Source organism: Hoplias malabaricus, chromosome 4 (assembly GCF_029633855.1).
Source record: "Hoplias malabaricus isolate fHopMal1 chromosome 4, fHopMal1.hap1, whole genome shotgun sequence".
NCBI lineage: Eukaryota > Metazoa > Chordata > Actinopteri > Characiformes > Erythrinidae > Hoplias > Hoplias malabaricus.
In genome coordinates, this window is record NC_089803.1 from 19,989,570 (window position 1) to 20,013,639 (window position 24,070).

Here is a 24,070-nt window from a genome sequence, read left to right on the forward strand (position 1 = left end):
TAAATTTGTGTTTATGAAGGATGGACCTTTAGAAATGGTTAAAAATAATTTGGAATAAAAATCTTCTTACATTGCCTTCCATTACAAATGCAGAATGTTTTCTTTCTTCTGTAAAAATAATGAACATAACACAAAAAGTAATTTTGTGTTTGGTAGATAATTTCTTTGTTGTAACAATGCTTCTTGGCAATAAACCTTATACTGCTGGAGCCTGTTAATTTCCCTTTGAAATGGTGACACATTTGTAAGGAACATGTATATGTGGTATGAGCAGCAGAGTTGAGTTTGTGGGTTGCGCCCATGAAAAATTCACCAAATGCTCTCTGCCAATGCCAAACAGCTATATTCTGCCACTCATTTGGTGTGTGATGGATTGGATGATTGAAGTTTGAAGAAACAAGACGTATAGGCAATTTAACAATTTATTCATTTAACAAACAGGAGCCTCAGTAGCGTGTGGAAGAAAAATACACACCCACAACAGCCTGGCACCTCCTTCTCAAGCTGGTCACCAGCCTGGTCACACACTGCTGTGGGACAGCATCCCATTCTTCAACCAGCATTTGTCACCAGTCAGCCAAAATGTTTGTGTTGGTCACTTTGGCACCAACAGCTCGCCCAAGCTGATCCCACAAGTTCAACGAGGTTGAGGTCAGGAGCTGGCAGGACATTCCATCCTCTCCACTCCCAAATTCTGGAGGTAGTCTCTGATGAACACCACTCATCATGTGGGGGCGAGCTTTGTCATATCGGAGGATAGAGTTTCCAGACTGTGGAGATATGGGATTGCCACTGGTTGGAGAATTTAATCTTGATATCTCTCTGCATTAAGATTTCCTCCAAGGATGACCAATTTTTCATGGGGGCACCCCACATACTCAGCTCTACTGCTCATCCCACAAATGCATGTTTCTTACACATGGCACCATTTAAAAGGGAAATTAACAGGTTTTCCAATGGTATAAGACTTATTGCGCGGAAGCATTGTTAAAACAAAGAAATAACCAACCAAAAAACAAATTTCCTTACATTTTGTGCTATGTTACTTTAAACAAGGTTTTATTACATCAGTAATCTGTGTGCCATAGCAAAACACTTCTACCATATTGGGGACATTTGTGTTACAAATACCTTAACTTCCAAAGATCCAACAGAAGTGTGCTGTTGAAGAGGCCTCATCATTCCTAAAGAGCTTACTCACTAACCTGTGTTCAAGGCTCTTATTACTGTCTTTGACCTACTGTGAAAAAGAGGTGCATTTGTGCCAGTCTTGAAGGTTGTGTAGAGTATTTGTTGTGGTCAGGCATTTCAGAACTCACAGGTTAGTGTGACCTTGGTGGGCAGGCACCTGATTAACTGAACCTCCAGGAGCAACAGTACTGGGCTTCTTGCATGGCTCATGATCAAGGGGCTTCATTTGTATTTCACGTGTGTTGTAGTGGCCTTGAAAGAGGCAAGACATTCTCCACTCTGTCTTGAAAACGATAAAGGCTTGGCAATCAGCCAGTGCTTGAGGAATTTACTAATAATATAACAGCAAATAATGTAAGTGCAGCCTTGAAACATATTAGATCATTTGACCATCTTTACTTTCAGAAATAGGTTAGGGAAAAAAATCTCACATACACCGTTTACCCCCTTCCCCTGAAATGTAAGGCTTGTTTTTCATATGAAGTTTGCTTCTTTAGTCTGGCACTGGAGGCAGACAGGTAATTTACCTAGTTAATTAGTTAACTAGTCAATTAGTTATGTAACAATTGCAAATGTGTTCTCTTCAAGAACACTTCAGCTCCATGCCTGAGATTAACTTAATGTACTCTCTTCTGCTATTCATTCTTAAAACGTATTACCATGATGTTCATCTTGTCTGCATTTGATTATCAGTATGGATTTCTAAAGGTAATAGCCAACAATGATTTATAGCCAGAGTCTGCTTGAGGAAGATGTCAGGACTGCAACCATGCATACAAGCCTCAGTATAAATGCTTGATCTCAATTGCGTGAAGGGCATAACCCAGTAAATACAGCTCGAAAACAAGTGTATTGATTTTCTGTTATCTTCTCACTCCCCTGAGAGGAACAGAAGAGATGAGAGTGGGATAGATGGACTAAAACAGTGAAACACAACTCTAGCACTGTTGCGCTTTATTTAACGGCTGAGGAGGGAGTCCCTTTGCCCACAGAGACTAAGGCTGTTTCCACACAAAGTTAATTTACTGAAGTCCACACTACATTTTGGGCTGTTTGTGATAAGGCCCTTATTCATCAAAAATAGACAGATATACTCCATGCTGTGCATTCCAGATTAATTTGATAATTCATGTCACAAATGTTCATTGGGGACTGCTGGCACATTTCATGCATGTTTTCTGGCAGTGTCCTCCGAGGGTGTAGCTCTGGAAAACAGCTGTTACTTTGTTATCTTCCCTGCTAGGTCAAGATTTTCCCAGCTCTTCCCCAGTTCTTTTCCATTTTTGTGTGTGTTATATGTGAAAAAAATCATAATAAAAATATACTCACAAAAAACAAAAAAAATAGACAGATGGATATATATACTGTAATCCCTCGCTACTTCATGGTTCAACTTTCGCGGATTCGCTACTTCGTAGGTTTTTTCAAGGGGGCTAGGTGCCTAAAAATATCATTTTCTTATGGTGTGTAAATTAAATTTATTTTTATTATTTACATGTATTAGATTGGGTCTGTAGGTGACAAAATATATCATTTACAAGTATTTCTTATGTACAGTACATGTATTGTTCATGTCCACATTCAAGTGAAATTTACTTAGCTACGCTAAATCACAGCTTAGGAATTATTCTATTAAAGAAACTGGTAGGATATCACATGTAGTTCCAGCTGAAAAACATTATAGAATGACTGTTTAGTGCAAAGGGTGGGTTGTTAACGGTAACAGGGAGGGTTTTAAAAGTCCAAATACTCGTTAAATACATAAAAAAATACCTTTCCTCTACTTCGCGGAAATTTGTTTTTCGCTGGTGATCTTGGAACGCATCCTCCGCGAAAAACGAGGGATCACTGTAGATACATACACTCACTCACTTTATTGATCCTGAAGGAAATTTACAATAGTTACAATATAGTTCTAAAATTCATTCTGTGACCGAGCTCATAACTCAATTTGCTCGTATATCAAATTAAATTTCCCCAATAAAATTAATTGAAATGTTATTAAGCCATTCCATTACACACCAATTTTGTTTTTAAATAAGAAAAATGTACTTTATAAATAACAAATATTATATTAAAAAAATAATAATACATAATAAAAGAGAATGTAAAGAAATTAACTGGTTCTGTTAAGTGCATTTACCTTGAAGATCAGACGAAAATGCTGGCGGAGGTGGAGGAGATTGGGGGAGTTTTCTTTTCGTGCTCACCACGTGAACTAAACGCTCGCTGGGCACCTAGTGGCGGGTGGGGTAAGGTCGTTCGCAACTCAGATCTTAGTGCGCATCACGGAGCAAAAAATCAACCAAGTGATGGCTCCTATCTCTGAAAATTCGTAAGTTGATTCACTCATCAAGGTTGCACTGTATTTGCTTTATACTGATAATGTAAATAACTGCGTAACTTCAAAACAAGTTGCTTTTCTAGAAGAGTAGAACCAGATATTTAAATAATGAAGTACAATGCAGGTGCTTGTTTCAAGACATTAGGGTTTATTTACCAGTAGCACTCAAACCACTGCTTGTTTTGTCTTTGCATGAGTTTCATGAATCAGGCCTGAAGTGGCCAGTCAAATCTGTGTTAATAAGGGACATTGTTTGTTACTAATTTGTCTTGGGTTGTCTCACACTGCAGTGGTCAATGTGCTCTAAGTCACATCCTGCTTGAGTAAGTTTGTTGGTGAAACGTTTTCTCTTCCCTTTGTCCTGCAGGTATGATGTGGTCAGAGTGTAAGGAGCTGTGGACGGAGGGACCCAGGGAGTACATCTTGCAGCTTTGGAATGTTTTGGACTTTGGGATGCTGTCTATCTTCATTGCTGCATTCACTGCCCGCTTCTTCGCCTTCATGCAGGCCATGAAGGCCCAAGAGTATGTTGACGAGAAGATCCACGCCACTGACCTGTCTCTGGTCACACTGCCACCTGACATCAAGTATTTCACATACGGTGAGTGTGTGCATGTGTGAGGCTTTCCATTCCACTGATCTGTTTTAAGAGGAGAACAATAAGGGCCCCAAAGCAAAGACATGTGGGACACCATATCTCAATGTTCAAGCTCCAATATGGTCTGTCCAGTAACAGATAATCAACCAAGAACGTATGAACTGTGTTTTCACGATTTTTCAATTAAAGCACAATAATCAATTCCAGTGAAAGTCCATTGAAACAATAGCAGTAGAAGAAGAAAGAATTGTGCATAATCTGAGGCATTAAATTAGCCATGTTTACTCCTAATCTTAGAGGTTGTTTAAAGACCAATCTGATAAGCGGATGAACAACTTTTCAGTTTTGAGTAAATAATTAAGCTAATCAAATTGGGATCAGCTTTAGGGATTAAAAAAGAGAGATAAGAAGGTGTAGACTATTGTGCAGGATTGGTGCACTTAGAAGATTTACTGAATGGATTTCAGGTTCCAATGCATCTGTCTTCCTCCATCAAGGAGTTAAATGCTTTTCTAAGACCCCCAGCTGATCTTAGAGGACCTAAGGTGAAGCGTGGTCTTAGATTTACTATTAACCTTCACAGAGGTCCTTTAAAAGATTTACATATTAATTTTTTATCTTATCATAACCAACATAGCAGTTTTCAAGAATCTGAAAACATTTCAGTTAGACTGGCATTAACAATTGGATTTAACAAAAGAAAGATAAGACGAAATTTCTTTTTGTAAAGAGATTGTTGAATAGCTACAAGAAGGGGACTATCACCATAGCCCCATGGCTGCATTGGAGGGAGAGGACGTGAGTGTGTGTATGTCATTTTGCTGTGTATTTGTTAAGCATCCTTGAGCATGGGCAAGACACTATAAAAAATAAACATAAGTTATGATAATGAGGATTTTATTGAATGGTGTGTAAATTCATTGTGACTCTCTTCTTTCAGCAAGGGATAAGTGGCTTCCTTCAGACCCTCAGCTAATCTCTGAGGGGTTATACGCCATCGCAGTGGTCCTGAGCTTCTCTCGGATTGCCTATATCCTCCCGGCCAACGAAAGTTTCGGCCCCCTCCAGATTTCTCTGGGGCGCACCGTCAAAGATATCTTCAAGTTCATGGTGCTCTTCATCATGGTCTTCCTCGCGTTTATGATCGGCATGTTTATTCTCTACTCTTACTACCTGGGAGCAAAGGTTAACCCAGCCTTCACCACGTGAGTGAAAAGAAATGACCACCAATCTTTGCCAACCTTCTCCTTTTCACTTTCTTCTGCCTTTCTTATGCATTATGCATTATTTTGTTATGCACAACTGGGTGTGAAAAAGGGATTAAATACAGGATGAGCGTAAGAGCATGTGAAGCATGGCAGGCAAAGGCAATTAAGTAACAGTAAGAAACGGAAAGGTTTGGGTTAGAGCATTAATTTGAGCTCTGTTCACTCATGCAGAGAGTGTGGTGTGGGCTCTGTAAGCTAAACTCCATGATCTACTTCCACAGTAATTCAGTCGGAACTGAGAGAGACAGCCCTAAGCAAGTAGACAGCAAGTAATTTCAAACACTGATCATCTTCAGAATGGACACTGTCCTGCCGCAGCAAGCAGAAGGGAATGAAACACATCCTGAAGGAGAACTGTGAACCAGTGCTAGCAGTTATCCACTGACATAATCTGAAATCTGAGAATATGGGCATCTTTTGGCTGTCATAATTTAACTGGGCAGTTTGTTGAACTGTCCTGTTCAGATTCAGATTCAGCTCTCATACCCTTCGAAATGCAGGACCATTCTTAAGGTTTTTTACTAGTTTTTGTGACCAGCACCAGCTCCTTCATGAGCTCAGGCACTTTGGTGGAACAGCTAAATGAGTTTATATTAGTTTTACCGCTTATCTACTTTCACAAAGCAGAACCATGATAAAATGTCTAACTGCAGTATAGGTCAAATTTAAACATCTGTTCTATGCCAAAAACGTACTTGTCTGCCTTCACAGGAATATGAACTTGAATGTCATACTATTCTTAATCCATTTACAGCTATAACAGTTTCATTTAATTTGACCTTCATTTGTGAGGTCAGACACTGATGTTGAATGAGAGCCTGGCTCAGTCTCAGCTCTAATTTATCCGAAAGGTGTTCTGTCGGGTTGTGGTCAGGGCTCTGTGCAGATCAGTCAAGTTCTTTCACACCAGACTCACTCATCTGTGTCTTTAAGGACCTTGCTTTATGCACTGGTGCACAGTCCTATTGGAACAGGAAGGGGCCGTCCCCAAACTCTTCCCACAAATGTAGCATGAAATTGTCCAAAATCTCTTGGTGTGCTGAAGCATTAAGAGTTCCTTTCACTGGAACTAAGGGGCTGAGCCCAACTCCTGAAAAGCAACTTCACACCAATTTTACCCTTGCCAAAATGCAATTAGAGAAGTACCGTTCTCCGAGCAAACACCAAACCCAGACTCATCCATCCTGTCAAAGTACCATGCTGGAATTTACTGAGCTCCTGAGACTGACCCATCCATCCATTCATCCATTATCTGTAACCGCTTATCCAATTTAGGGTCGTGGGGGGTCCAGAGCCTACCTGGAATCATCGGGCGCAAGGCGGGAATACACCCTGGAGGGGACGCCAGTCCTTCACAGGGCAACACAGACACACACATTCACTCACACACTCACACCTACGGACACTTTCGAGTCGCCAATCCACCTGCAACGTGTGTTTTTTTTTTTTGGACTGTGGAAACCGGAGCACCCGGAGGAAACCCACGCGGACACGGGGAGAACACACCAACTCCTCACAGACAGTCACCCGGAGCCGGAATCGAACCCACAACCTCCAGGCCCCTGGAGCTGTGTGACTGCGACACTACCTGCTGCGCCACCGTGCCGCCCCTGAGACTGACCCATTCTTCACAAATTATTGTAGAAGCAGTCCACATGCCTAGGTGCTTGGTTTTATCACCTGTGGCCATGGAAGTGATTGGAACACCTGAATTCAATGATATGGGTGGGTGAGTTTTACTTTTGGCAACATAGTTTATATCAGGTCAGTCAACGGTCTGTGTCTTAAAGTAAATGTTTTTTAAATTGTAGTTTGCAATAAGCCATTGAATAACCAAAGCTAAACATCATTAAATTAATAAACTGTAAAAGATTTGTACCAGTTAATCAGGTTTCCATGAACCCTAAGTCAAGCCAATAACTTAAAAGAGCTTAAAAGAGTTTATAATTTATATAGTGTGAGGAGCCAAACGATTTTGACTACCTGTGCAATATACTGTTGTTCCTTTGTGCCATCCAAACAGCTCTGACCTTTCCGAGGCATCTTAGACCTCTGAAGTGCCTGAGGTATCTGCCATCAAGGTGTTAGCAGCACAGGATTGGACGACTTTAAATTAATCTCTCAGACACTCAGTCAGATTACAATCTAGGGAAGTTTGAAGCCATGGCATAACCTGGACATCTTCAGTGTGTTCCTCAAGCCATTCCCCAGATTGCTGCATTTAGCACGGTGCTTTATCTGTCGAAAAAGGCATCTGTCATTAGGGAACACCATCGCATGAGCGGGTCTAGGTGCCATGAAGGGGCACATATTTAATTGACATACATTTAAATTCCTAAATCCCAGCAGAACATTGCTCAGAGCATCACACTCCCTCCACCAACTGAATAAGATCATAATGATTTGGCTCAGCTGTGCATGTGTTATCTGACTTTAAACCTCTGCTTCTTTCTCCTTCTCTGTCTATATCTGCCTGTCCCACTGCAGAGTTGAGGAGAGTTTTAAAACCCTGTTCTGGTCTATATTTGGTCTCTCTGAAGTCTCCTCTGTGGTGTTAAAGTATGACCATAAGTTTATTGAGAACATAGGTTATGTTCTTTATGGGATTTATAACGTCACCATGGTGGTGGTCCTGCTCAACATGCTCATTGCTATGATCAACAGCTCCTACCAAGAGATAGAGGTGAGTTCAAGAGTGAGATTTCTGTTTATCAGGTGCTTTCATTGTTTACAGTCTTTATTTTCAGAGACGTAATGTGAAAGGTGAAAACTATATTTATCGTAAGGCATTATCCAGTAAAGGTTTTAATCGAAAGGAAGCAGTCAATGACAGGGCTATGAGTGGAGGTTATATAAGCCATGATTTTAAAAGTTTCTCTTTTTTGATCGGCAGGAAATGTCTGTAATCACCTGGAAACACTCCTAGCTAGCCTTAATCTCCACTTCTCATCAGTGGGCTTAATGTGGGGGTTGGGTACAGGTCACAATGTACTCCATAAATAGATAAATATTGTTCAAAAAGTTATGCATATGCATATTACACTCTGTCTGACAATCCCAAAATTAGAATCTGAGGAAGTGAGATGAGGATAGAAGGTAAATCATGAGTGATTTGGACACTGTGTGACTAACTGTAGGCAAACTGCCCTGAGAACGAGGAAGAGACAGCTGAATGTCAGATGCATTGTGCTCTCTGGTTGGTTAGAGATACATCTAGTAAACTGAATCCCTGGGGAACTGCAGTTGGATACTAAGGGGGAAAAAATATCAGATATTGCATCTCTACACTGTAAGTTTTCATTGTGTAGTTGTATTAAATCATGGCTTAATCCACAAGTGAGCTTATAGTTGTTGTACAACTATACACCAGTACCTCCACACTATTGGTGTTTTTGTAACATACAATTAAAAATCACAATAAACCTTATCCCAGAGAACAGATCAAATTGATTGACATGCTTTTGCAGTGTTTTCTCCTTGATGAAACCTATAACGAATGCTGTGATTAATAAATTCTCCTCGCTTGCCATATCAAACTACTTAATTTTTAGGTTATTTTTTGTTGAACAACATAAAAAAAATACATTTTTAATACTACACAGTTAAACACTAACTCTTGAATGTTGGAATTTGGAATTACAATTGTATGTTACACAAAAAATGCTTTTAATACTTAAGGCTAAGCGTAATATATTTCAATATGTTTCCAAAGATGGAACTAATAAAGACTAATGAAGGACCTCAATAAGCCTCTACATCTGCAGTTACATGGTTGTCTTTGTACTTGTTCTCATGAGTTGTGTTTTTCAGGATGATGCAGATGTGGAGTGGAAGTTTGCGAGGTCTAAACTCTGGCTGTCCTATTTTGATAATGGCAAAACTCTACCGCCCCCCTTCAGCATCGTACCCAGCCCCAAGTCCTTCATCCAGTGCATCAGTAAACTCATCAACCTCCTGCGCTGCCGCCGCAGAAGACTCAACAAAGACGTGGAGCTCGGCATGGACAACTCCAAATCCAGAGTAGGCATTAAGAATAGAGAAACAGAGAGATTGTGTTGGAATACTCTCTGAACACAACTTTACATGCTTTACTTACCTTTACATTTGTGCAGTGCTTCTCTGTTCTGAACAGACACTGAAGACAATTTACAATGTGCTCTCTTCTGCTACTTTCCTATTTCTCTGTATCTCATGTTTCTTCTCTTACTTTCTATTCTCCTTGCGTGTTTTTTCTCTATATCTTTTGTCAATCTGTCTTCTCTTTATTTCTCTTTTTTTTCTTTATTTCATTTGCTCTCTACTTGTAGAGAGTAAAATTTTGTGTGTAGCAATTTGTAAAATAAGCTTTTCCATTGAACAGTGCCATCTTGCCCTTCTTTCTGATTGTGAAGCTATAAAGCAACACTTTATCTCTTTCTCCTTTATTGCAAACACATCAGTGTTCCACCCCGAGGAAAGTGTGCTGTTGGATTCAATAGAGACGAGACATATGGCTTTGTGCTCATATGGCCTGTGGTCTGAGAAGTTAGATGATGTGAACGGGGCAATCCCTGCTCATTACTGGGGCAAAGATAATTTATCTTTTAATAAAATTTCAAATGGGTTTGCAGACTCCAGAGGATGAATGCGTGGACATCCCACACCTTCGCTCTTCTGTAGATTTCATCTTCAGTCTAAATGGCTGGATCTCTTTCAATTACAAGTTGAACTAAATGAAAAGCTGACAAATCCGAATCTGATATGTTGTCATCAAAGAGAATCAAAGCCTTGCCACAGAGACTGCCTTTTCCTCTTCATGAAGTTAGTGTAGAGTTTAATTAAAATGAGCAGTTTGCTTTCCTTCCAATTTGTGTATGAATATTTAAAGCACCTGCGTTTGTCAGCATTGTTCCCTAATCCGTTAACACGTGTCTGTAGCAGCTTTGAAGGCCTATTTACATAATTTGTGTCTGAGGAGTTGGAGAAGGATTTGTGGATTGATGATAGAATCTGTTTAGACACTGAGCCGAGGGCCTTCGTGTTGTTTTGAAAAATGTAACTTTTCAGTGGTCCAGTCTGCCACCTACTGGCAACAAATTGGCACTACTTTTTATGTAGAATGCAGAAGTAGAACCATTATCCACAGCCATTTAGTGAGAACCATGTTCACGTTTTTTTCCTCTGAACCGAGGTGCACTGTGATAAACGATGTTTATTAAAAACCACCCAAGATTTAAGTTGAGGAACCATGTTAACTAACTATATGGCCAAATGTTTGTTGTCACCTACTCATCCAGCATTTCTTCTGCAGTCAAGGAGTTTGACAAGGACATATATTAGCTGTTGGAATATTGCTGTGAAGATTTGATTGCATTCAGCCTTCAAACATTAGTGAGCTCGGGTACCTGGCCTTGGATGATTAGTTGTGGATCTCAAATACGACTCCAACTCAAATCAAATCGAAGAGTATTTGTCACATACGTACATAGTCATACACATTTGCGTGAAATGCTACTCCTTACATTAAAAAGAAACACAAGATAGAGTCAATAAGATAAAGCGATCATTGCTGTCCAAAGAAAAAAACATGTATATGCAAATCAGTACATTTATAGGAGAAGGGAAAAAACCTTCTTAACTTACACATTTTATTCCAATTTATTTTTGAGCATTGGTCCAATTTCATCCTGATTCTTTTTACACAATGTGAAGGACAGCTGCTGCGTTCAAATGTTGCAGTAAACTAGAAATCCACAAAAAGTGTCACGGCTTATTCCTACCCATTGCACACGACCAGAAGCAGCTAGCGTTGCCTCAGCATTTCAGCGCGGTGGATTCTAGTCTTCCCGTATTTGTCGTGATTTTAATCATTGTTGCTCTGCGAAAACAGCAAAATAGATGGGAGTTTTGTTTGGGTTGCATTATGGGATTGCCTCCGGGGCTGAGGAATGGTTCACTGCTGCCTTAACATTCAGCCAGATTAAGGTATCTCTGTAGGCAGCAAATTTAGGTGTCTAAAAATTGGGACAGCCTATGCGTCAGGAGCGTGCACACTATGACGTAAAAGGGATTTTAAAAATAAATGTAGAATAAGAGTATATAAGTATGTAAGATATAACTCATAAGGCTCCATCACTTCCAGGTTTAAGTGCGCAATTAAATATCTATGTCCACTATTAATTGTGACAGACTCAAATCTACTCCACTTTGTATCAAGATGCACCTCCCTCAGCCACAACCCTGTTAACGATTGGTCAGTTTCTGACAACAGGGCCTGCTAATATTCAGATATTATTTGGTTGGTAAATTATATCTCAAAACAGCTGTGATCATTGTGGTGCCACAACAATCGTTTAAATTATCTCAGGCAGAGAGAAGTTCACCACATAAAAGATTCAACCAAAATCAGCTCTGTAATCAAAATATGTCCTGAAAATGGAGGGCTCGAATATGGCTAACAATAACTGCCTAAACTGTTGACCTACTGTGACTGGTACTGAACACCAATAAGTGTTTACGAGTGTTTGTTTGTCCCCAAACATGCAGCATATTAAGCCTGATGTATGTGCATTTTCATTAATTGAGTTTGCTGTAACATACTTGTGCCATGACTGACTGACCAGAAATCACTTGTTCCTGACTGACCATCTGTATGTGTTTCACTGCTTCCAGCTGAACCTTGTCCCACAGTCCAACATGCGCATGACTGAGTCTCACAGCTTCAGCAGCATCCTCAACCAACCCACACGCTATCAGGCAAGACTACTGTCCGCCATCCTCTTCTCATCTCCTCCCTTCTTCTGCACTGCACTCTGAAAATAAAGCAGCTAGAAAAGGTTCTGTGGCAATGATGCCATTAGACACAACTGCAGTGGGCTGTCTTTATGAAGAAGAGTGAATAGTTTTCAAAGAAAGGGGTTCTCACTTCAGCCTTTTCATCTCTCATTTCTCACTAACAGCTCAACATATTTATAACCTCACTCTCTCTTTCATACACACACACAGCCAACACTGTCCTTGTTAAACTGGTAAATATTTTACAGAGAAAGGAATATATATGATAATTTAAGATATTTAAGCCCATTTCCATTTGCTGGTGGAATGGCCACTAGGGGGCACACAGAACGAGCCAAGAACCACTTGGGAAGCTTTCATTTAAGCGAGGGCTCCCCCCCACTTCTCCCTTTCTTGTTTCATCTCTTCTCCTTTTCTTTCTGCTCTCATTTCTTTTTGGCCACCTTTTTACTCTCTTCTTGCATCCTCCCCTTTGCATGCTCTTGCACCTTGTCCTATCTCCCTTCCATCCTCTGCTCTCATATTTTCTTATTTGACATCTTACCAGACTATCCTTCTGTCTTCATTTTCCACCTTCTCCTCTCCTCTTCTCTCCTTCTCTTCCTTCTTTCTTCCCACTCTATTCAGACAAAACACAGAATGTCCCCATGTGGCAGCTATGACAGATTTCAGCATTGATTGTCTGTTCTAATCTCCTTTTTATCTTCAATCTCCAATCATCTTCCCACAGCAAATTATGAAGCGGCTCATTAAGCGCTACGTCCTGAAAGCACAAGTGGACAAAGAGAACGATGAAGTCAATGAAGGTAAGGACGCGATTCAGAAGCAGATTCTTTTTTCTTTCAGGCCTGACTAAAGTGCTGATGGTGAATGGAAAAGAAGGGATTTTATCATTCTTATTGTTTCAGCAGGGGAAGAATAGAACTGTGTGAAATGAGAAGCAATTAACAAGAGTTAAAGGTGCATGCTGCAGTACACACTGTGATGACACTTGGCCTCAGAGACTCTGTGTACTTGTACCGACAATTGTCGGCATTAACTCTGTCAGCTTCAGCATACATTTGTTAAGACATTTTGGTATTAGACAAAAAAAGAGGTCACTGTGGCTTTTTATGTGTTAAAAATGATTATTAATGACTTGAAGTTGTTTACAACCAAATTAATAACCATGAAATTAACAGATTTGATACCATTTATAAACCTTTATAAGTGTAGTCTTATTTTAAAGTGGTACCAACTTCAGCATAGCTAACTAACTGCTTGTTTTTAAGCGTGAAATCAATTAGCATTTTAAAGCCAGATAAAGTTAGTGGACATTTGAAAAATTGTTTAATTTATAGCCTTTTGTGTTTAAAGGTTATTTAGGATTTTTACATGAATAATGTTAAGTATATAATGAATAAAAAGTGGACTGGCCACTCAAAAGTGTCCATAGGGGTGAGTGTGTGAGTGAATGTGTGAGTGTGTGCCACCCTGTGAAGGACTGGCCCCCTGGTCCCGCCTTGCGCCCAGTGGGTAGGCTCCAGACCCGCCGCGACCCTGAACTGGATAAGTGCTTACAGACAATGAATGAATGCAATGTATTTAGAATATTATAAAAAGTCACATGTCTGTTTTCAGTTCACAACTCATTTCGTTACTTTTTAGCAAAACTGAGCACTCACGTTTTGTTTTGTTGTTTTTGTACAGAACTAGTAAACATACTTTCTGTAGCTATTTAAGGAAAAACTATACCACTAAAATATTTTCTTCTAATCCTCATGCACATTTGCTCTGTCTTTCATAATCAAAATAAATAAATAAAAGTCATCAGCGTGGTCTGTACAAACGTTTGAAAACCTTACACGGGAGCTTAGTAATACCACCTCCTGCAGAAATCTATGAAAGTCTATCCACATATTTTCTATGATGTTTAGGTCAGGGGACTGTGAGTGCCATTCCAAAAGCTTCAGTTTGTGTGTCTTCAGGAGGTCTGTGGTGGATTGTGAGGTATGTTGTGGCTCAATTTCCTGTTGTAGAAACTTCAGCCTGTAAACAGATGGTTTGACATTTACATCCAGGATGTTCTGGTATGTGTGGTACGTCCCTCCATGCATTCAATACTGTAGGTGCCACTGATAACAACACAACCCCAAAACATAGATCCACACGCTTCACTGTCTACAAAGTGTTCTTTTTTTCCTCCAAATGCTGATTATAGGAAAAGAGATCTTTTTTGATTTCATTAGTTCAGAATATTTGTTTCCAGAATTAATTCAAGTTGCATGTCAGGTTTTGCTTCTAATGACTGTTCCATGAAAATTATGTTTGTGCAAACAACACAGCTCAGTGGAACAATACCCTAGCACTCCTGAGTCTAAACACCAGACTCTGATGCTGAAGCCTTCCAGCAGATTCATCATAATTATAAGGAGATTTGGTCTTTCTAGTTACTCTACATTGCAAATTCTAATTGAAAAGTGGGAAACTGGCCATTGATTATTTTTCTGTTCATGTCTTTGGATGGTTTCTTAGAGGAGTACACAGAATCTATATATTTTGCTAATTAAATTCAGCTGACTCTAATTAAAATGGTTGACATGCCTCAGGCCTGATTTGCTAAGTCTTAGACATTGTCAGAAAGGACAGTTGGGCTTTTGCGATGTATAGAGGGTGTCTTAATATTTGCACGAGCCACATTAACACAGACTTATATGTAATGAAAGACAGGGGTATTAACTGTGCATTAGGATTGACTAAAAATATTGTGGTTTAGGTTTGAATATCTACAGCAGCTGCAATAGTTACAGGAAAAAAAACAAATGTTCAATAAAAAATCAAAGGTTCAAACGTATATTACAAGATGTACTGCAGGTAAAAAACACGTTATTGTATAATGAATTACAGCAGCATTTGTTCAGTATTCAGAACACATTACTTTTTGCACTCTACATAACTGAACTGTTACTACAGTGGATTCAGCATTCAGCCATTGCTACTTTTGAAAGCATTCTTTCAAGCGTAAGATGTTTCCATGTGTTTTTCATGCACCACTTGAAGTCTTTTCCCTATACGTCCTGCAAAATTAGATTGTTTATTTTCATGCAGCCCTTTCCTGGTAAAGTAGGCGGACCTTAGCAGTGCTAAATGAATGATGGCATCAGACCTTTTGCTGAGAATCTGGCTTGCAAACACACACTGACTGAGTGGCCAATCTGTGTTTTTGTGTGTGTGTGTGTGTGTGTGTTTCCATAAACAGGTGAGCTGAAGGAGATAAAGCAGGATATCTCCAGTCTGCGTTACGAACTGTTAGAGGAGAAGTCCCAGGCCACAGAGGAGCTGTCCTTGCTCATCCAGAAGCTCAGCGAAAAAGTTAACTTGACTCCCGTCCATGCACCATGAACCGAAGCTGTGACACACTCCGGCACACGAAAAAAAGTGTGGCTTTTCTACATTCACGTGAACCAGTGGTTCCACATTGTTTCACTCAGTTCTGTACATGTCTGTAGTTGTGAAGACTAGGAGCCACATTGTGACTCACAGCTGAACCTTAACCTTTGTGTCATTGGGCATTTGATTGACAGACGTTTTAATATGAGCCCTGCCCTTGCAGCACTGACGACAGCCTCAACCACATGCAAAACTGATAACTCAGTCTAGGCCCTCGCCACTTGTTGCAAATGGAATGCAAATGTCACTTTCATTATCACTCTGTCATCTGCCCTGGTCGAGTCTGTGTTTAAAGACTCAGGATGACACTGCTGAATTTCTCTCCCTCATTCAGGTACAGTGCTTGGTTCCCCACTCAACACTCAGCTGGTGTTTACATTGCCAGGGTTTAGTTTGTTTTCGTGTGCGATCTATTGTCCTCAAAGAACTGTGTGCGCAGAATTGGGACTGTGTACTGTTGAGTTGATATTCTATAATCAAGCAGGATAAAACACTTCCTTTTGATTTATTAATGGGTTCTTAAGGAGAGTCAATAAAACCAGAGACTGTAGCTTAAACACTGGAACCCATGTCTTTTAATTCAGTACTAAAACTTACTTAGTTTATACCCATGAGCCTAGCTGTCAAACTACACTCTGTGGCCAAACATTACTGGATACCTCCTCATCAAACCTTTCTTTTCTTTGTCCTGCTTTGTTACAGTAATCTTCTGCGGTGGTGGACTACATGGCAGAACATTGCTCTGAGTATTTGGTTGCATTCTGCCACGTAAACGCTAGTGAGGTCAGGTACAGATATTAAACAATAAGTTCTGTATCATGAACGCCACTCCAAATCATCCCAAAGGTGCTGCATAGAGTGCTTTCACATCACATAATGCAGTTCCACTCATCCACAGCCATGTAGATTATATTCCCGTTAGCTGCTGTTAGCACTGGACTTGGTGAGCTGTGTGGCCGCTCCAGAGCATCCTATTTCATTCTTTCTTATGGAGACTAAACAACACGTGTCTGCACAGACCTGTGTCAACAATTTCTCCATATTAATGTAAATAACCTCAATAAGCAGAAGGGGGTTGGGTATGCCTACTCCCCACATAAAAAGGCACAATGCCAGTTAGCATGTGTGTCTGTTGGCTGATGTGACAGATCTGGGGCTGTTTGGTTGTGTTGCGTTAGAGGCAGTGGTTGTCAGCTCTTGTCTCAGTGGAGGCATGTGTTCGTCATCAGCCTCCCACTGTTGGTGCCGGGGTTGTACTTAGATTTCAAACATTAGCAAACACCATTTATGATATATAATATATTGTAATACATTTAAACAGTTTTCTATAGTAATTGATGGACCAAATATCTCCATTCATAAATGTTATCGGAAAGGTAAAACTGGAATGTAATTTCAGAAAATTTTTCTGTAGGTGAAGTCCCCTCTAGCTTGTTTTGCGTATAATTATTCAGTGGGTGGGTGGCACGGTGGTGCAGCAGGTAGTGTCGCAGTCACACAGCTCCAGGGGCCTGAAGGTTGTGGGTTCGAATCCCGCTCCGGGTGACTGACTGTGAGAAGTGTGGTGTGTTTTCCCTGTGTCCACGTGGGTTTCCTCCGGGTGCTCCGGTTTCCTCCCACAGTCCAAAACGACGATTGATGACTTAAAAGTGTCCGTAGGTGTGAGTGTTTGAGTATGTGTGTCTGTGTTGCCCTGTGAAGGACTGGTGCCCCCTCCAGTGTGTGTTCCTGCCTTGAGCCCAATGATTCCAGGTAGGCTCTGGACCCACCGTGACCCTGAACTGGATAAGGGTTACAGATAATGGATGGATGAATGGATATTCAGTGGGTGAGTTATGCTGTAAATGAAGAATTTAATCATTGACCCACCTGTGGAATGAAGAATGAATTGTGACATGAATCACAAAACAACCTGGTTCTTCCCCTTCATGCAAAAAAGGTTCTCTTCCATTGGTGGAGCCAACCAGGCTGATGAGACCACTGAATGGTCAAAATAGATAGATATATTATTTATGCTGCATTTCCTTCATTTCTCTGACTCAGTCAATGATGCTGCAGTTCTGAGAAGTGAGAAGCAAAAGGCCCTGTAAACAAAAATCCTATCAGACACTGGATGAATGTTAATTACGTGCATTTTGTAAGACAAAGAAAAGGAGCAGTACTGCAGCTATACATGATATTACTCCAGTTAAAGGAACAATAGGTAAAGTCAGTAATTTTTGCTTCTCCTGCAGCTGCAGAGTGTAATTCGGTTTTAAAGCACTGAGGGTGTAATCTGATTATTCTGAAAGCTGAAATGTTTGATACGGCAGTGTGCAATATATTTTGTGTATGTTACTGGCTTATGATCAATGATTAATATTTAAAGTGTCATTGTGAAAGCCCAAGTTCAGACCCCAGTGTTGTGTGTAATGGCATCAGAGACTGAGAGTGTGAGTCCCAGCAAGTCCTCCCCTCAGCACTCAGCAGTGTTAGGCAGTGCATGTGTCTGTTAGCTAACATAGAAGAGTCGAGCATTGTGTTCTCCTCTAAGCATGCAGAGCTGTCAAGGGACATTATATCGGTGTCGTTTTGAATAGATTTGGCTGAATGCACATGTCTCAGAGGAAATGCTTGGTTGCATTGTGTGACTTGGGTGAGACCCATGTTATGGGTGGAATATGCAAAGGCTAAAACAGGAAACAAAATGGGGTTAAAGTCTTATGATTCTGGAATAACATTGTTCAGCAAGTTTAGAGACCCTGGCTTACAGGCACATCCCTGGAGTAGGAGTCAAGAAAGGTGGTGCTTGATTATATCTAAATTAAAATGGATAATTAAAACTGTGAGTTAGGTGAGGAATTTAATAAATCAATAAGTTTTCTTTGCTTAATTAAATATGCATTTATTTTGTAACCATGTGAAGTGTCTTATTGCATACTACTGTCACAATGTATGAGAGCACAGTTTTTTTGTTTTCTTTTGTAGGATGGAAAATATGAAAACACAAAGCCATTGATTTACTAATGTGTTCTGTTAAATATCATAAAGCAAGGATACCCTCAGTGTCTACAGTTTAAAAACGCAGCCTTTGTTGTCCTGTTTCTGTCAGATTTTGAGTCACTTGGTTTACTTTATTCTAAAAAGATGTAAGTTTGAAGTATGTGGGGACTATGATCAAAAGAAAGTGTGTCTGAAATATTGTAATCCAGATATTTGCAGGAAAATCTTTTTGTTAGTGCATTAATTGAGATGTTACTTCAAAGTCATAGATACTTTATCATGTTCATTAACTCATTCCTGAACAGTTTTGCAGTGTGGCAGTGCAATATTCTGCTGAGACAGGGACTTCTGCTGCCATGAGGAAGTGCACTTGGTTTGCAACAATGTTTAGAGAGGAGGTACCTTTCAAAATAACAAGCACGTGAATGCCAGGACCCAGAGTTTCGCAGCCAAACATTGCCCAGAGGATCACACTGCTTCTGTCCGCATGTCTTCTTCCCACAGTGTCAGCTCTTCCTCATGTAAGTGACGCACATGCACCCGGTTGTCACCGTTATGTAAAAGAAAATGTGATTCATCCAACTTCATCCAGTCAAGTCCGATCAACTTTATCCCTTGCTCTGGTGGTTGACAAGGGTTAGCATGTGCACTCTGACAGCTCTGCCTCTGCGCAGCCCTATTTGCAGCAAGCCGAAATACACATTGTGCTCTGTCTCTGTTCTATCAGAGCCTGTGTTAACATTCTCAGCAGTTTGTACTACAGTAGCTCTTCTGTGGAGTCAGTCCAGACAAGCTAGCCTTCAATTCCTTTGTGTATCACTGGCATTCCCTTCCTTGCACCCCTTTTAGTATGTATTAACCACTGCATACAGAGAGCATCCTGCCATTTTGGAGAAGCTCTGACAAAAACATAATGACCATCACGATTTATCCATTATCAAAGTTGCTCAGAATTTTACAGCTGCAACTCCAAAATTAATTGGAATAAAAGTCTTTTTACATTGACATTCATTGAAGTAATTTTGGAACGTTTCCATCGGCCAGTTCAAGAAATGTTCACACGATGTGAAGGACAGCTGCGGTGTTTAAATAATGCAGTAAACATCCACAAAAATGAGAACTACATTCAAATTTGTTTCCCTGCACCAATACGAGAGGTCTATGTTTGATCAAAGTAATAAGAATCTACATTTCATTTTTGTTCAAAAAGGTTTAAATCATGGTTTTTAAGACTTTGGAACTCTGGACTTTGCACTAATTTGAAAAAAATCCCTGTTCTAAAGGTAATCTGTTGTAAATTACTGACAGTTTTGAACGCAAGAATGAAGCCCACTCTCAAGTGGAAGCCACTAAACACAGCAGCTCATCCCACCCATAAGGCTTCACACCTGTGATACAACAAAGGACTCATAAATATTTTACAGCGTTCCACAAACTGACAGCAAAGTGCACACACAACACTGTAACTGCAGACCAAAGGCCATTTATCCCTGCTGTACCCCAGTGACTGGAGCTTGTACAATAGAGGTGTATATTACAATGGAATTAATAATCTAAATATACACCTCCTGTAGGCTTTGCAGTGCCTGTATGAAGCAGACAGGAGAAGCAGTTATTGCATAATCACACAACTATTCTCCAGAACAAAATGCCAAGTCCTGATGACTGAGCAAAAATTGATTCAGTGTAAAAGGCGCTGACCTTTAGGTTTAAAACTTTACCAGTTTATGTCAAACATGCCCAGGCTTGGAGTGTGAATAAATGGAGGAGAATACACCAAACTCCACACACCCTGTCCCCTGGGGTGGGACTTGAATCCACAGCCTCCAGGTTTCTGGAACTGTGTGACTGCAACGCTACCTGCAGCGCCACCGTGATTTATATCACAATATTTTTCTTAATTATGGTTGATAGGATATAATTCTGATATCAATGTAAACACTTCCAAGAACAAACAAGAAACATGACATCACAATCAAACATAAACCTACTGCCTTTGTCAGTATTCATATTTTTAAACTAAATATTAAGAATGCTGAACTGAGAACAGTGCCCTGTAATGAACGTCAGTGTGTGACTGATGCTGTAAATAATGTATGTTGAAATATTGAAAATGTGTTTAAATACCATATAATGGTTATTGAAACATTTCATATTGCCATATATATATTGATATTGAATTACTGTCCAGCCCTAGACAAACCACACCTAACTTAGCAATAATAACATAGCACATAACAAACGCAATGACTGCAAAACAACAGAAGCAGTAGGACACACAAACGTTACACCAGGATCATGTGTGCACCACTTTCAAAAGTCAGACATTTTGGAAAGCGCACTCTGAAAAGATGTGATTTAACACCAGCTACAGATTTGGGAAATGAGACCTCGTTTGTGTAATAAGAGAACAGGTATGTGCCTAATAGTATGTTTACTGTGTGAAGAGAGAGAGAGCGTGCTGAGGGGTGGCCTATTGCTCCTCTCTGTCACTTAGCGAAATGCTAGTTTTGATAAAAACACAACCCTTCCCTTCCTTTATAATGGCCTTTACAGTCAGTTGAGTTTGTGGAGCAGAAAACAAACGCCACTGTGCTTGCTTGCTTTGGTGTGGTTCAGAAAACTGCCAAGTTTTAAAGTGTGTATTACTTTAGAGGTACTGCCTCTAGCCCTGGGACTACAAGTACAGCAAATTTTGTCCAGTCCCCATTAGTCACCAGTAACATGGTATATAATATCACACTGAAGAGAATGCCACCCCTTTCCTCATTCTTGTCCCCACCCTGGTTCAAAGTAAACTACTGACGTGCAGACTGACCAATTAAATGTTTACAGAGAAGGTTATCGGCCAATAACGGTAGCTCTACAGTCAGACCGTCCAATCAGAAGATTTTAGGCTATTTCACCACGCCCCCTTCTCACTGAAGCGAACCAATCGGAGTAGGGGAGGGCGGGACTAGTTTGTGAAAGAAACGCTTCTCGAAGTTCTATGTAAGCTCTAGAAAAACAAAATCCCGGACGTTTGTGAAATTCCTCCCGGACATTTTTTTTATGTCTAAAAAAGAGGACATGTCCGGGTAAAAGAGGACGTCTGGTCACCCTACTCAACACAGAGACATGGAGTTGACTTGTTTAACTCACTGCATGCAAATGAAATGCAACAAAGTACTGTGTAACAATACCCTTTATTACAATCGAAGAATGTGGATTTTAACAACGTAAAACTGAGGAGAGACTAAATACAGTGGGGGCCAGAGATAAGAAATGTGCCCCCCCCCCCCCCCCAGATATTATTGAGAGCATATATGCTACAGTTTTACAGTCTTGAAATACAGCTGTTGTTTCTGTTTTGCTTTTCTAATGGCTGACTGAAACCTATTTACTATGAACTATGGTTCATACTCACAGTCACTAATGTGTCTGTAACAAAAGGTCTAGTGAGGGTTTACCTCACAAAACCAGTTCCAAACAAAAGAAAATGACAGAGGACTGTTTTTGCTTCCACTTCCAAATCTACTACTTCCAATTTTTACCAAAGGCATGATGCCTTCTGTTGAGCTTTAATCATTTCAAATCATTAATCAACTAAAATGTAATGATAAAATGAGTAGTACTAAAATACAAGTTTGTTTTATGCAAACACACAGATTCTAAAAGTTGCGAGTGCAGATAGGATCCCGAACGTGGAAGGTTGTGTTGTTACGCAATTCAGCAAAGCATTTTTTTTTACTCTGGCATTCTACACTCAACAATGTAGCACACATATCTCCCTCATCCCTTGACCAGAGATAAGAACTAGTTCACCACTGAATTCATAACTGTATCTTGGCTAGCCTTATTTCTACAATCAGCTACACTTCAGCAAAGACATAAGGAAGTGAAAGATGATATTCTGCAACAATTCACGGACAGAAGCAGTAAGGGCAGGACTAACAGTGACTAGGCCAGAAGCTTGTAATGATTTGTTTAAAAAGCAGAAGATATCTCTGATTATGCAATCAGTGGCATTCCTGTGCGACCCATACAGACACAGACCGGGCTCTAGGGCACACACAGCCACAGTATATACTGGTCACCAACAGCTGAATCACACAATGCCTGCACAGTTTTCTAATGATTTGTTTTACGCTGCAGTTATTTTTCATCATGACCTAACCTTTCACATGTAATGAGGAGCATACACATTGTGTGGGGTTGCCATATCCTCCCCTATGTTATGTTGCTATGCCAGCCTTAGAAGAACTCACCTGAACTTGACAAGAGAGTATTATTCCCAAAGAGACATAGAATCACAATATGAGAGGTCTTATTATGGCAAAGAAAAGTAAACACATTACTAAAATTAGCCTTTTAGTCATGTGCTAAACATCATAGAAGTTTATACTTGAAGCAGACTGTAATACCACACAGCTTCATATCTCAATATTCCTAGAACCTTTATGCAGAGACATTACAGACGCCTGCAGCCATGCATGAGGCACATATTTGTAGCTCATGACTGCTTAGTCCAATGTGTTTGCTAAAGGAAATCATGAAAAGAACCAAGCCCTGTTTGTGTGCATGCCTTTGGGACTCTTGCTCAGAGGCCAAACTCAGTTGGGACAAAGATGCACAGTAACAAGCTCCACTGAGAAATGATGTGAGCTTTTGTAGACCATGAACAAAAGCTTGCGTGGTGTGTGTTTGTAGGTGTTGGAGACGTATGCAGAGTGTTGCATGAATCTGAACAGATCAATCAATGCTATATTAACTTTTGACCAATTTTAATGCAACACGCTTTTGTAGCAATATATTCAACACCCTTTATCGAATCTATTCACCCACTGTAGACAAAGATGCTCAACAGTGCACACAGTTTGATTAATCTCATTATGAATCCACTTCCAGAGCACTAGGAAGCATGCATGCAAAGAATTAAATGACTGCCCATTGTGTGAAGCGTTTTCCTGCTCTTAAACAAACCACTTAATCAAAGAAAATATTAAATGAACAAATTGCCACCAAAAGAATTCTATTTATTCTTAAGCTAACGAGTTGGATAGCTTCCACTGGGAATCACGCGGGTAAAGGAAACTCATATTTACAGTTGGCAGGAAGCATATCAGCAGACTGGAAAAGCAGGTTGTATTGTTTTGGTTACTCTAGGCTTGCCGAGTCTTGTTACTAAACTGGTGAAGCTTTTCTTTAAGACAATTGACGGCACAATAAAACTGACTCAACCAACACAGTTAAGGCATGAAAGCTACAATCTCACTGCTGCTACCATCAACATTCAGAATCATTTGGCTTTGTATCCTTGTCAAAACACCTTTTTCAAATTAACTTTGGAGAAATGTGGAATACCAGTGGTCGTGTAGCAGGAGACTGAATTGCAGGTTTCAGTTTAAATCACAACGTTAACTAAACAAGCGAAAAGAAAGCTTTAGAAAAAGAGGAAGCCTGGTTTCAAGTGAAAACAGAATGGCAAAAGGGATCAAACCATTT

The 24,070-nt window shown here is 40.1% G+C and overlaps 1 protein-coding gene across 1 annotated transcript in view; it reads left to right on the forward strand.

Annotated features, from left to right (window-relative positions):
• trpc3 (transient receptor potential cation channel, subfamily C, member 3) overlaps window positions 1-18,281 on the forward strand; it is a 42,496-nt gene extending 24,215 nt beyond the window's left edge. Inside the window, exons 5-11 of the mRNA XM_066667904.1 lie at window positions 3,903-4,136; window positions 5,074-5,338; window positions 7,889-8,084; window positions 9,212-9,421; window positions 12,053-12,136; window positions 12,906-12,981; window positions 15,414-18,281. Of these exons, the coding sequence (XP_066524001.1) occupies window positions 3,903-4,136; window positions 5,074-5,338; window positions 7,889-8,084; window positions 9,212-9,421; window positions 12,053-12,136; window positions 12,906-12,981; window positions 15,414-15,556 (1,208 nt within the window). The 3' untranslated portion in view covers window positions 15,557-18,281. The remainder of the gene's footprint in view (window positions 1-3,902; window positions 4,137-5,073; window positions 5,339-7,888; window positions 8,085-9,211; window positions 9,422-12,052; window positions 12,137-12,905; window positions 12,982-15,413) is intronic.
• Window positions 18,282-24,070: the final 5,789 nt, after the last annotated feature.